The sequence below is a fragment of the Ranitomeya imitator genome, chromosome 1 (assembly GCF_032444005.1).
Source record: "Ranitomeya imitator isolate aRanImi1 chromosome 1, aRanImi1.pri, whole genome shotgun sequence".
NCBI classification, from domain to species: domain Eukaryota; kingdom Metazoa; phylum Chordata; class Amphibia; order Anura; family Dendrobatidae; genus Ranitomeya; species Ranitomeya imitator.
Window position 1 is genome coordinate 1,249,227,405 of NC_091282.1, and position 14,952 is coordinate 1,249,242,356.

General features: G+C 44.5%; 1 protein-coding gene across 1 annotated transcript in view; it reads left to right on the forward strand.

The window, feature by feature from the left end:
• The first annotated feature begins 1,791 nt into the window (after positions 1-1,791).
• The window catches only part of LOC138657463 (vomeronasal type-2 receptor 26-like), an 80,930-nt gene continuing 67,769 nt past the window's right edge, over positions 1,792-14,952 (forward strand). Inside the window, exons 1-2 of the mRNA XM_069745262.1 lie at positions 1,792-1,823; positions 1,894-2,185. Coding sequence (XP_069601363.1) covers positions 1,792-1,823; positions 1,894-2,185 — 324 coding nt within the window. The remainder of the gene's footprint in view (positions 1,824-1,893; positions 2,186-14,952) is intronic.

Genomic DNA, 14,952 nt, shown 5'->3' on the forward strand with positions numbered 1-14,952 from the left:
CTGTAGGTAATCTGCTCCTGTATATAGTATATACCTGTGTGTCATCTCCTCCTGTATATAGTATATACCTGTATGTCATCTCCTCCTGTATACAGTATGTACCTGTATGTCATCTCCTCCTTTATATAGTATATACCTGTGTGTCATCTCTCCTGTATATAGTATATATCTGTGTGTCATCTCCCCTGTATAAAGTATATACCTGTGTGATCTCCTGTATTAGACCTCGTTAACACATTATTTGCTCAGTATTTTTACCTCAGTATTTGTAAGATAAATTGGCAGCCTAATAAATCCCCAGCCAACAGGAAGCCCTCCCCCTGGCAGTATATATTAGCTCACACATACACATAATAGACAGGTCATGTGACTGACAGCTGCCGTATTTCCTATATGGTACATTTGTTGCTCTTGTAGTTTGTCTGCTTATTAATCAGATTTTTATTTTTGAAGGCTAATACCAGACTTGTGTGTGTTTTAGGGCGAGTTTCGTTTGTCAAGTTGTGTGCGTTGAGTTGTGTGTGGCGACATGCATGTAGCGACTTTTGTGAGATGAGTTTTGTGTGGCAACATGCGTGTAGCAACTTTTTGTGTGTCGAGTTGCATGTGACAGGTTAGTGTAGCAAGTTGTGTGCTGCAAGTTTTGCGCATGGCGAGTTTTGCGCGTGGCGAGTTTTGAGCGGCGACTTTTGTGTTTCGACTTTTATGTGGCGAGGTTGGTGTATTTGTGGTGAAATGTGTGCTGAGGGTAATATGTGTTCAAGCACGTGGTAGTGTGTGGCGCATTTTGTGTGTGTGTTCATATCCCCGTGTGTGGGGAGTATCTCATGTCGGGGCCCCACCTTAGCAACTGTACGGTATAGACTCTTTGGCGCCATCGCTCTCATTCTTTAAGTTCCCCTTGTTCACATCTGGCAGCTGTCAATTTGCCTCCAACACTTTTCCTTTCACTTTTCCCCATTATGTAGATAGGGGAAAAATAGTTTGGTGAATTGGAAAGCGCGGGGTTAAAATTTCACCTCACAACGTAGCCTATGATGCTCTCAGGGTCCAGACGTGTGACTGTGCAAAATTTTGTGGCTGTAGCTGCGACGCCTCCAACACTTTTCATTTCACTTTTTCCCCATTATGTAGATAGGGACAAAATTGTTTGGTGAATTGGAACGCGCGGGGTTAAAATTTCGCCTCACAATATAGCCTATGATGCTCTCGGGGTCCAGACGTGTGACTGTGCAAAATGTTGTAGCTGTAGCTGCGACGGTGCAGATGCCAATCCCGGACATACACACATACATACACACACATTCAGCTTTATATAGTAGATAGGCAGCAGCAGACAGAACTGGAATGAACCCTCTTCCTATATGCACTGAATTGTGCCACATACACTTCTTGCCTGTCTATCACTGATATTTCTGCAGCTTTATTATTCCTCAGAAGTATTGTTAGTTGAGATGAATGTGTGTTATTTATGGTTTATCCACACTAAGTATGAAGCAAAGAAATCTCTTCCTAGCTCAGCAGCAACTCTCCGTACACTGTTTGAATCCGGAGCCAATTGTGATGAGCGCGGCAGCACCAGATCTGATATAGACCTGAAGACGCTGTGCGGCCAGCCAATCACTGTTATGCCACAACCAACATTGCTGCGGTATTACAGTGTGTGGCAGGAAATCCCTGCACGTTCATTGGCTCTCTAAAGAGTGCAAATCTTGCAGGGCGGTGACCTGAGCTCCCGCTGAGCAAACCCGGAAATACTCGGCGAGCTCCGAGCATCGCGAGCACCGAGCAATGGCGAGTATGCTCGCTCATCACTACAAGAAGTACATAGTTTGGTTGCTTTTTAACTAAATCTAATTTGAAAAATACTTTATCTTTATTATCCACTTACAGTCCTGTACCGTCCTTCTATAAGTATGTTCTGGCATTTATGTTCGCCATAGATGAGATTAACAAGAATCCATATATTTTACCTAATGTGACCCTTGGATACCATGTGACTGATTCCTGCAACAATGAAAATAAAGCCATAGAGAACTTACTCCAGATCTTATCCGGTCCAGGAGACATAGTCCCCAACTATTCTTGTCTCAGTAATGGCAAACTGGTGGGTGTAGTTGGCGATCAGTCATCGAAGACGTCAATACAGATAATAGAACATTTAAATGTTTATGGTTACACCCAGGTAAGTATAATTTATTCTGACAAGTCTTTAAAAATGTAGCAACTACAGTATATTTTGATTATCATCTGTATTGTTAATGCATTTTTGTATAAAAAAAATCCTTTCACTAACTGAAATGTAGGTTTGGCACCCCAAAGCCCCATAGATCTGATGTTATTAGATTAACCTGAAGAAAGCTCTATATTTCTCCTGCAGCATCCCGAAGGTTGGAAAATTTGCTTCTGAAATAAGTTATATGTCATGGACTATATGGTGGCCCTAAATCCTTTGGAAAAGAAGCTGTTGTTTATGGCAACTATCAGTGCTAATAATGGGGGTTGCAAACGGGAACTGTCTCTACATCCTGTCTTTGTGTATGTAAGGAGGAAATCTTTGAATAACCACAAAGCCACATTAGCATAGCCTTCACTCTAGTCCAGCCTTTAGATGTATTTGCTGTCTGCATCCCAACATATACAGATCCTTTGCTCTGGCTAGGTCATCCAATATCATGAGGCTGCTTACAAACCAGATTAGAGCAGAGAGGAGTTTTGCAGGATCAGCTCTCTGGTACCCACTTGGATACAGAAAACCTTGATCAAAACAAAATAATGTTTATTGTTCTTCATAAAATTTCCAGCTCCAAAATCAAAACTGCCTGTCTTCATCAAGAATGAATAAATAGTTGCCCTTCCTTCACCACAAATGAATAAAAAAACAATCTTGGGTAATTCAAACAGTGTCACCAACTTGGTATTAAACGCTTTCCTCAGTTTGCCATAGATTACTTCACCACAGCAGCCCTCAAGGCACTGAGCCTCTACTCCAGGGGGTGAAGACTGGCTGCAATATGCAATTTACGGTTTCACAGATAAATAACCTTCACAACCTACTGAACAGCCGCAAAACCAGCTCTACCCTCTCCTATTGTATCCTCACCCATCCCCTGCAGACTGTGACCCTCGCGGGCAGGGTCCTCCCTCCTTATGTACCTGTGTGCCTTGTTTTTTTGCTCATGTTTAGTTGTATTTGTCTATATTTGCCCCCTTTTCCCATGTATGGTGCCATGGAATAAATGGCGCTATAAAAATGTATAATAATAATAATAATAATAACACACATCGCTGGGCTAATGCGACAGCCTGTTATTAAGCTCCTGATTGAAGTATTAGAGCAACCTTTCCCACCCAGAATCTTTCGTTTGCTTTTAAATTCGAGACAGAAAATCAAGTAAAGAAATGAAACCATCTCGGTGTTAGGGTTGGCAGGTTGCACTAAATAAATTTAATAGAGAAGTGCAATCCAACCCGGGGTCCACCGTGCAGAGATGTAAAACTGCAACTAGTGTGAACAATGGCAGAACACACAGCGAGCGATTGCTTGCTCACACTGAGTTAAACGCCACTCAGTGAACAGCACAAGAAGCTGTGTCACTAGCACACAGAAATGAAATAGATGCTCTGCAATAGAGCTGTGTCACTCGCCCACAGTAACAGAGTAGATGCTCTGCAATAGAGCTGTGTCACTTGTGCACAGTAACAGAATAGATGCTCTGCAATAGAGCTATGTCACTCGCAAACAGTGATTAAAAAAAGTTATGTCCCTTTAGAATGTGGCAAAATGGAATAAGAGTTGATTTGCCTGAATTAATTTATTGTGTGAAATTCTAAATTAATTTGATTAACTTATTAATGATTCTTGTGTCATGTAGGTTTATGTTTTTCAAACCGTAAAGAAGTTTAATTGGTAAAGGTCCACCCAATTATTTTTGGAACAAATCAATGGAGTTAGTTTTATAGAAATGTCTGTGCAGTTGTAGCAGCTTTCCATATGATAATATGTATTTTGATTATGTAACCAAATGAGAGTATGCTACTTGAGTGGACTGTACCTGATTTAAAGTGAATGAAAATGCAAACAGCATAAAATGGGAGCTGTAATGTTGGAATTGTTACAGCGATATGCTAAGGTGCCAATAATTTGTCTTATTAATGTAGCTTGATGTCTGTACTAACAATGTACAGTAAATAAACCAAAACGTAAGAAGTAAAAAATCCAGGAGCAAAAATATATAGAAAAAATATATTCTGCTCCCAAAAATAAAGGGAACACTAAAATACCACATCCTAGATATCGCTGAATACATTTTCCATTTGAAAATCTTTATTCATTAAATACCGGAATGCGTTAAGAACAGTAAAACAAAAATGATCAATGTAAATAAAAATGAATTTCCCTTTATCTGGATTTGCACTGATACTCAAAATCAAAGTGGAAAATCAAATTACAGGCTGATTAAAGTTCAATGGAAATGCTTCAAGAAAAGGAAATGATGCTCAGTAATGTGTGTGGCCTCCACATGCTTGTATAACCTCCCTACAACACATGGGCATGCTCCTGATGAGGAGACGGATGTTCTCCTGAGGGATCTTCTCACAGACCTGGATTAAAGCATCAGTCAACTCCTGGACAATCAGTGGTACAACATGACATTGATGGATGGAGTGAGGAATGTTGTCCCAGATGTGCTCGATTGGATTCAGGTCTGGGAACAGGCAGGTCAGTCAGTCTGTAGCATCAATGCCTTCATTAAGCAGAAACTGCTGACACAATTCAGCCACAAGAGGCCTAGCATTGCATGCATCAGAAGGAACCCAGGGGCCACTGCACCTGCATATGGTCTCACAAGGGGTCTGAAGCTATCATCCTGGTACCTAATAGCAGATAGGGTACCTCTGGATAGCACCTGGAGTGCTGTGTGGCCCTCCAAGGAAAAGCCTCCCCACACCAGTAATGCCCCACTGTTAAACCGTCATGCTGGAGAATGTTGCAGGCAGGCATGGCATCTCTAGACTCTGTCATGTCTGTCACATGTGCTCATTGTGAATCTTCACTCATTCATGAAGATCACAGGTCGTTAATTTCAAATTTTCCAATCTTGGTGTTCTCTGGCAAATACCAATCGCCCTGCACTGTTTTGGGCTGTAAGCACAAAACCCACATGTGGACTTCGGGCCCTTATATTACCCTCATGGAGTGTGTTTCTGACAGTATGAGCAGACACATGGATGTTAGTTGCTTGTTGGACGTCATTTTGCGGGGCTCTGGCAGTGCTCCTCCTATTCCTCCTTGCACAAAAGAGGAGGTAGTGGTCCTGCTGCTGGGTTGTTGACCTCTTATAGCCCCTTCACATCAGCTGTTGCACTGGCCTGTCTCCTGGTATCTGCCCCATGCTCTGGACACTGTGCTGACAGACACAGCAATCCTTTTAGCTACAGCTTGCATTAATGTGCCATCCTGGATGAGCTGCACTACCTGAGCAACTTCAGAGGGTTGTAGACACCAACTCATTCTACTGTAGAGTACCTATAGGAGTTAGAGCAATAACAAAATGCAAAATTGACCAAAACAGCAACCAAAAAAGATGAGAACAGAGAAATGGTCTATGGTCACCCAATGCAGAACCACTCCTTTATAGGTGTTTTTTTGTTAATTGCCTATCATTAGTGTTGAGCATTCCGATACCGCAAGTATTGGGTATCGGCCGATATTTGCAGTATCGGAATTCCGATACCGAGTTCCGATATTTTTGCGATATCGGGAATCGGTATCGGGATGAAGATTGATGTGCGCCCTGGTTGTAACCGCTGCAACCGCCATGCTTCCGTTCCTAAGAATGAGCGCGTGAAGGACCTTTGATGATGTCGCGGCTTGTGATTGGTCACATGAGCGGTCACGCGACCAATCACAAGCCGCGACTGTTGTGAATTCTGTGGCAGAGCTCCCTCCTGTGGTCACAAGTGGTACTTCGTCTGATTCTCTCTGTAAGCTTCCGTTGGTGGAGGGAAGTGGTACTGCGGCTTCTGAGTTTCCTCCCTCAGGTGATGTGGTGAGGTCGTTAGGTGCTGCTCTACTTAACTCCACCTAGTGCTTTGATCTTGGCTTCCTGTCAATGTTCCAGTATTGGACTTGTTTTCCTCCTGGATCGTTCCTGTGGCCTGCTGCTCTGCATAGCTAAGTTTTCCTTTGCTATTTTGTTTGCTTTTCTTCTGTCCAGCTTATCTATTTGTTTGCTGGAAGCTCTGGGACGCAGAGGGTGTACCTCCGTGCCGTTAGTTTGGTACGGAGGGTCTTTTTGCCCCCTTTGCGTGGTTTTTAGGGTTTTGTGTTGACCGCAAAGTTACCTTTCCTATCCTCGCTCTGTTCAGAAAGTCGGGCCTCACTTTGCTAAATCTATTTCATCTCTACGTTTGTCTTTTCATCTTACTCACAGTCATTATATGTGGGGGGCTGCCTTTTCCTTTGGGGTATTTCTCTGAGGCAAGGTAGGCTTATTTTCTATCTTCAGGCTAGCTAGTTTCTCAGGCTGTGCCGAGTTGCATAGGTAGCGTTAGGCGCAATCCACGGCTGCCTCTAGTGTTGTTGGATAGGATTAGGGATTGCGGTCAACAGAGTTCCCACGTCTCAGAGCTCGTTCTATGTTTTTGGATTATTGTCAGATCACTGTATGTGCTCTGACCTCTATGTTCACTGTGGTACTGAGTTGCCTAATCATAACAGTACAGGAAGCCAAAGTACTAATGATTCTCAATAGAGGGAAAAAAGAAGTTCTGAGACCATTTTTTTTTCTCTGCACTGTGTTTTGCCTTTTTTTTCCCCTAGACATTTGGGTGGTTCAGGACACAGGTGTAGCAATGGACATTAGAAGTCTGTCTTCATGTGTGGATCAGCTCTCGGCAAGAGTACAAAAGATTCAAGACACTATTGATCAGAAATCTATGTTAGAACCAAGAATTCCTATTCCTGATTTGTTTTTTGGTGATAGAACTAAGTTTCTGAGTTTCAAAAATAATTGTAAACTATTTCTGGCCTTGAAACCTCGCTCCTCTGGTGATCCAGTTCAACAGGTTTTGATCATTATTTCTTTTTTGCGTGGCGACCCTCAGGACTGGGCATTTTCTCTTGCGCCAGGAGATCCTGCATTAAGTAATATCGATGCGTTTTTCCTGGCGCTTGGATTGCTGTACGATGAGCCTAATTCTGTGGATCAGGCAGAAAAAAATTTGCTGGCTCTTTGTCAGGGTCAGGATGAGATAGAGTTATATTGTCAGAAATTTAGAAAGTGGTCCGTGCTCACTCAATGGAATGAATCTGCGCTGGCAGCTATGTTCAGAAAGGGTCTCTCTGAAGCCCTTAAGGATGTCATGGTGGGATTTCCTATGCCTGCTGGTTTGAATGAGTCTATGTCTTTGGCCATTCAGATTGGTCGACGCTTGCGTGAGCGTAAATCTGTGCACCATTTGGCGGTATTACCTGAGCTTAAACCTGAGTCTATGCAGTGCGATAGGACTTTGACCAGAGTTGAACGGCAAGAACACAGACGTCTGAATGGGCTGTGTTTCTACTGTGGTGATTCCACTCATGCTATCTCTGATTGTCCTAAGCGCACTAAGCGGTTCGCTAGGTCTGCCACCATTGGTACAGTACAGTCAAAATTTCTTCTGTCCGTTACCTTGATCTGCTCTTTGTCATCGTATTCTGTCATGGCATTTGTGGATTCAGGCGCTGCCCTGAATTTGATGGACTTGGAGTATGCTAAGCATTGTGGGTTTTTCTTGGAGCCCTTGCAGTGTCCTATTCCATTGAGAGGAATTGATGCTACGCCTTTGGCCAAGAATAAGCCTCAGTACTGGACCCAGCTGACCATGTGCATGGCTCCTGCACATCAGGAGGTTATTCGCTTTCTGGTGTTGCATAATCTGCATGATGTGGTCGTGTTGGGGTTGCCATGGCTACAAGTCCATAATCCAGTATTAGATTGGAAATCCATGTCGGTGTCCAGCTGGGGTTGTCAGGGGGTACATGGTGATGTTCCATTTCTGTCAATTTCGTCATCCACCCCTTCTGAGGTTCCAGAGTTCTTGTCTGATTACCGGGATGTATTTGATGAGCCCAAGTCCGATGCCCTACCTCCGCATAGGGATTGTGATTGTGCTATCAATTTGATTCCTGGTAGTAAGTTCCCAAAAGGCCGATTGTTTAATTTATCTGTGCCTGAGCACGCCGCTATGCGCAGTTATGTGAAGGAGTCCCTGGAGAAGGGGCATATTCGCCCGTCATCGTCGCCATTAGGAGCAGGGTTCTTTTTTGTAGCCAAGAAGGATGGTTCGCTGAGACCTTGTATAGATTACCGCCTTCTAAATAAGATCACGGTTAAATTTCAGTACCCCTTGCCATTGTTATCTGATTTGTTTGCTCGGATTAAGGGGGCTAGTTGGTTCACCAAGATAGATCTTCGTGGTGCGTATAATCTTGTGCGAATTAAGCGAGGCGATGAATGGAAAACTGCATTTAATATGCCCGAGGGTCATTTTGAGTATCTAGTAATGCCATTCGGACTTGCCAATGCTCCATCAGTGTTTCAGTCCTTTATGCATGACATCTTCCGAGAGTACCTGGATAAATTCCTGATTGTGTACTTGGATGACATTTTGATCTTCTCGGATGATTGGGAGTCTCATGTGAAGCAGGTCAGAACGGTTTTTCAGGTCCTGCGTGCTAATTCTTTGTTTGTGAAGGGATCAAAGTGTCTCTTTGGTGTGCAGAAGGTTTCATTTTTGGGGTTCATCTTTTCCCCTTCTATTATCGAGATGGATCCTGTTAAGGACCAAGCCATCCATGATTGGACTCAGCCGACATCTCTGAAAAGTCTGCAAAAGTTCCTGGGCTTTGCTAATTTTTATCGTCGCTTCATCTGCAATTTTTCTAGTATTGCTAAACCATTGACCGATTTGACCAAGAAGGGTGCTGATGTGGTCAATTGGTCTTCTGCTGCTGTGGAAGCTTTTCAAGAGTTGAAGCGTCGTTTTTGTTCTGCCCCTGTGTTGTGTCAACCAGATGTTTCGCTTCCGTTCCAGGTCGAGGTTGATGCTTCTGAGATTGGAGCAGGGGCTGTTTTGTCGCAGAGAGGTTCTGATTGCTCAGTGATGAAACCGTGCGCCTTCTTTTCCAGGAAGTTTTCGCCTGCTGAGCGAAATTATAATGTGGGCAACCGAGAGTTGCTGGCCATGAAGTGGGCATTCGAGGAGTGGCGTCATTGGCTTGAAGGAGCTAAGCATCGCGTGGTGGTCTTGACTGATCATAAAAACTTGACTTATCTCGAGTCCGCCAAGCGGTTGAATCCTAGACAAGCTCGTTGGTCGTTGTTTTTTGCCCGTTTTGACTTTGTGATTTCATACATTCCGGGCTCTAAAAATGTGAAGGCGGATGCTCTGTCTAGGAGTTTTGTGCCCGACTCTCTGGGTGTATCTGAGCCGGCGGGTATCCTCAAAGAGGGAGTAATTGTGTCTGCCATCTCCCCTGATTTGCGGCGAGTGCTGCAAAAATTTCAGGCTAATAAACCTGATCGTTGTCCAGCGGAGAAACTGTTTGTCCCTGATAGGTGGACGAATAAAGTTATCTCTGAGGTTCATTGTTCGGTCTTGGCTGGTCATCCTGGAATCTTTGGTACCAGAGAGTTAGTGGCTAGATCCTTTTGGTGGCCATCTCTGTCGCGGGATGTGCGTACTTTTGTGCAGTCCTGTGGGATTTGTGCTCGGGCTAAGCCCTGCTGTTCTCGTGCCAGTGGGTTGCTTTTGCCCTTGCCAGTCCTGAAGAGGGCTTGGACACATATCTCTATGGATTTTATTTCAGATCTTCCCGTTTCTCAAAAGATGTCAGTCATTTGGGTGGTCTGTGATCGCTTTTCTAAGATGGTCCATTTGGTACCCTTGTCTAAATTGCCTTCCTCCTCTGATTTGGTGCCATTGTTCTTCCAGCATGTGGTTCGTTTACATGGCATTCCAGAGAATATAGTTTCTGACAGAGGTTCCCAGTTTGTTTCGAGGTTTTGGCGAGCCTTTTGTGGTAGGATGGGCATTGACTTGTCTTTTTCCTCGGCTTTACATCCTCAGACTAATGGCCAGACCGAACGAACCAATCAGACCTTGGAAACATATCTGAGATGTTTTGTTTCTGCTGATCAGGATGACTGGGTGTCCTTTTTGCCTTTGGCTGAGTTCGCCCTTAATAATCGGGCTAGCTCGGCTACCTTGGTTTCGCCATTTTTCTGCAACTCTGGGTTCCATCCTCGTTTCTCGTCAGGACAGGTTGAGTCTTCGGACTGTCCTGGTGTGGATACTGTGGTGGACAGGTTGCAGCAGATTTGGACTCAGGGTGTCGACAATTTGACCTTGTCCCAGGAGAAGGCTCAACGTTTTGCTAATCGCAGACGCTGTGTGGGTCCCCGACTTCGTGTTGGGGATCTGGTTTGGTTATCTTCTCGTCATATTCCTATGAAGGTTTCCTCTCCTAAGTTTAAACCTCGTTTCATTGGTCCGTATAGGATTTCTGAGGTTCTTAGTCCTGTGTCTTTTCGTCTGACCCTTCCAGATTCTTTTTCCATACATAACGTATTCCATAGGTCATTGTTGCGGAGATACGTGGCACCTATGGTTCCTTCTGTTGACCCTGCTGCCCTGGTTTTGGTGGAGGGGGAGTTGGAGTATATTGTGGAGAAGATTTTGGATTCTCGTGTTTCAAGACGGAAACTCCAGTATCTGGTTAAGTGGAAGGGTTATGCTCAGGAAGATAATTCCTGGGTCTTTGCCTCTGATGTCCATGCTCCCGATCTTGTTCGTGCCTTTCATGTGGCTCATCCTGGTCAGCCTGGGGGCTCTGGTGAGGGTTCGGTGACCCCTCCTCAAGGGGGGGTGTTGTGAATTCTGTGGCTGAATTCACTCCTGTGGTCACAAGTGGTACTGCAGCTTCTGGGCTTCCTCCCTCAGGTGTTCTGGTGAGCTCGTTGGCTGCCTTGTTATTTAACTCCACCTGATTCTGTCTTCCTTGCTCCTTGTCAATGTTCCAGTGTTGGATCTGAGCTTCTGGATCTTTCCTGTGGCCTGCTGCTCTGCTTAGATAAGTGCTTCTTTGCTTTTGTTGCTGTTTTTTCTGTCCAGCTTGTCTATTCGTTTTTGCTGGAAGCTCTGAGACGCAAAGGGTGTACCGCCGTGCCGTTAGTTCGGCACGGTGGGTCTTTTTGCCCCCTTTGCGTGGTTTTTTGCTTTAGGGTTTTTTGTAGACTGCAAAGTTCTCTTTGCTATCCTCGCTCTATCTAGAATATCGGGCCTCACTTTGCTGAATCTATTTCATCCCTACGTTTTGTCTTTTCATCTTGCTAACAGTCATTATATGTGGGGGGCTGCCTTTTCCTTTGGGGTATTTCTCTGAGGCAAGTCAGGCTTGTATTTCTATCTTCAGGCTAGTCAGTTCCTCAGGCTGTGCCGAGTTGCATAGGTAGTGTCAGGCGCAATCCACAGCTGCCTTTAGTTGTGTTTAGGATAGGTTCAGGTATTGCGGTCTACAGAGATTCCACGTCTCAGAGCTCGTTCTATTGTTTTTGGGTTTTTGTCAGATCACTGTATGTGCTCTGATTACTGGCACACTGTATTACTGGATTGCTTTCATAACAGTACAAGGAGCCCAAAACTAATGATTCTCAATAGAGGGAAAAAAGAAGTTCTGACATCCTTTTTTTTTCTCAGCTCTCTGTTCAGTCTTTTTTTTCCCCTAGACATTAGGGTGCTTCAGGACACAGCTGTGGACATGGATATTCAGGCTCTGTGCTCTTCAATGGATAATCTCGTTATAAATGTACAAAAGATTCAAGATACAATTGATCAGAAATCTATGCTAGAACCAAGAATTCCTATTCCTGATTTGTTTTTTGGTGATAGAACTAAGTTTCTGAGCTTCAAAAATAATTGTAAGCTATTTCTGGCCTTGAAACCTCATTCTTCTGGTAATTCAGTTCAACAGGTTTTGATTATTATTTCTTTTTTGCGCGGCGACCCTCAGGACTGGGCATTTTCTCTTGCGCCAGGAGACCCTGCATTGAGTGGTGTCGATGCGTTTTTCCTGGCACTCGGATTGCTGTACGATGAGCCTAGTTCAGTGGATCAGGCTGAGAAAAATTTGCTGGCTTTGTGCCAGGGTCAGGATGATATAGAAGTATATTGTCAGAAATTTAGGAAGTGGTCAGTACTCACTCTGTGGAATGAATCTGCGCTGGCAGCTTTGTTCAGAAAGGGTCTCTCTGAGGCTCTTAAGGATGTCATGGTGGGTTTTCCTATGACTGCTGGTTTGAATGAGTCTATGTCTTTGGCCATTCAGATCGGTCGTCGCTTGCGCGAGCGTAAATCTGTGCACCATCTGGCGGTATTGTCTGAGATTAAACCTGAGCCTATGCAGTGCGATAGGACTATGACCAGAGTTGAACGACAAGAACACAGACGTCTGAATGGTCTGTGTTTCTACTGTGGTGATTCCACTCATGCTATTTCTGATTGTCCTAAGCGCACTAAGCGGTTCGATAGGTCTGCCGTCATTGGTACTGTACCATCCAAATTCCTTCTGTCCATTACCTTGATATGCTCTTTGTCATCATATTCTGTCATGGCGTTTGTGGATTCAGGCGCTGCCCTGAATCTGATGGATTTGGATTATGCTAAACGTTGTGGGTTTTTCTTGGAGCTTTTGCGGTGTCCTATTCCGTTGAGAGGAATTGATGCTACACCTTTGGCCAAGAATAAACCTCAGTACTGGGCCCAGCTGACTATGTGCATGGCTCCTGCACATCAGGAAGTTATTCACTTTCTGGTGCTACATAATCTGCATGATGTGGTCGTGTTGGGGTTGCCATGGCTACAAACCCATAATCCAGTATTGGATTGGAACTCTATGTCGGTATCCAGCTGGGGTTGTCAGGGGGTACATGGTGATGTTCCATTTTTGTCTATTTCGTCATCCACTCCTTCTGAGGTCCCAGAGTTCTTTTCTGATTATCAGGATGTATTTGAAGAGCCCAAGTCCGATGCCCTACCTCCGCATAGGGATTGTGATTGTGCTATCAATTTGATTCCTGGTAGTAAATTCCCTAAAGGTCGTTTATTTAATTTATCCGTGCCTGAACACACCGCTATGCGCAGTTATGTGAAGGAATCCCTGGAGAAGGGACATATTCGCCCATCGTCATCACCACTGGGAGCAGGGTTCTTTTTTGTAGCCAAGAAGGATGGTTCGCTGAGACCGTGTATTGATTACCGCCTTCTTAATAAGATCACTGTTAAGTTTCAGTATCCCTTGCCATTGTTATCTGACTTGTTTGCTCGGATTAAGGGGGCTAGTTGGTTCACTAAGATAGATCTTCGTGGTGCGTATAATCTGGTGAGAATCAGGCAAGGAGATGAATGGAAAACGGCATTTAATACGCCCGAGGGTCATTTTGAGTATCTAGTGATGCCGTTCGGACTTGCCAATGCTCCATCTGTTTTTCAGTCTTTTATGCATGACGTCTTCCGTGAGTATCTGGATAAATTCCTGATTGTTTACTTGGATGACATTTTGATCTTCTCAGATGATTGGGAGTCTCATGTGAAGCAGGTCAGAATGGTTTTCCAGGTCCTGCGTGCTAATTCTTTGTTCGTTAAGGGATCTAAGTGTCTCTTCGGTGTGCAGAAAGTTTCATTTTTGGGGTTCATCTTTTCCCCTTCTACTATCGAGATGGATCCGGTTAAGGTCCAAGCCATCCAGGATTGGACTCAGCCAACATCTCTGAAAAGTCTGCAAAAGTTCCTGGGCTTTGCTAATTTTTATCGTCGCTTCATCTGTAATTTTTCTAGCATTGCCAAACCATTGACCGATTTGACCAAGAAGGGTGCTGATTTGGTTAATTGGTCTTCTGCTGCTGTGGAAGCTTTTCAGGAATTGAAGCTCCGTTTTTGTTCTGCCCCTGTGTTGTGTCAACCAGATGTTTCTCTTCCGTTCCAGGTCGAGGTTGATGCTTCTGAGATTGGAGCAGGGGCGGTTTTGTCACAGAGAGGTTCTGGTTGCTCAGTGTTGAAACCATGTGCGTTCTTTTCCAGGAAGTTTTCTGCTGCTGAGCGTAATTATGATGTGGGCAACCGAGAGTTGCTGGCCATGAAGTGGGCATTCGAGGAGTGGCGTCATTGGCTTGAAGGAGCTAAGCATCGCGTGGTGGTATTGACTGATCATAAGAACCTTACTTATCTCGAGTCTGCCAAGCGCTTGAATCCTAGACAGGCCCGTTGGTCATTATTTTTTGCTCGCTTCGATTTTGTGATTTCGTACCTTCCGGGCTCTAAAAATGTGAAGGCGGATGCTCTGTCTAGGAGTTTTGTGCCCGACTCTCCGGGTTTATCTGAGCCGGCGAGTATCCTCAAGGAAGGAGTCATTGTGTCTGCCATCTCCCCTGATTTGCGGCGAGTGTTGCAAAAATTTCAGGCTAATAAACCTGATCGTTGTCCGGCCGAGAAACTGTTCGTCCCTGATAGGTGGACTAGTAAAGTTATCTCTGAACTTCATTGTTCGGTGTTGGCTGGTCATCCAGGAATCTTTGGTACCAGAGAGTTAGTGGCTAGATCCTTCTGGTGGCCATCTCTGTCACGGGATGTACGTACTTTTGTGCAGTCCTGTGGGATTTGTGCTAGGGCTAAGCCCTGCTGTTCACGTGCCAGTGGGATGCTTTTGCCCTTGCCGGTCCCGAAGAGGCCTTGGACACATATTTCGATGGATTTCATTTCTGACCTTCCCGTTTCTCAAAAGATGTCAGTCATTTGGGTGGTTTGTGATCGCTTTTCTAAAATGGTCCATCTGGTGCCCTTGGTTAAATTGCCTTCCTCCTCTGATTTGGTGCCTTTGTTCTTCCAGCATGTGGTTCGTTTGCATGGCAT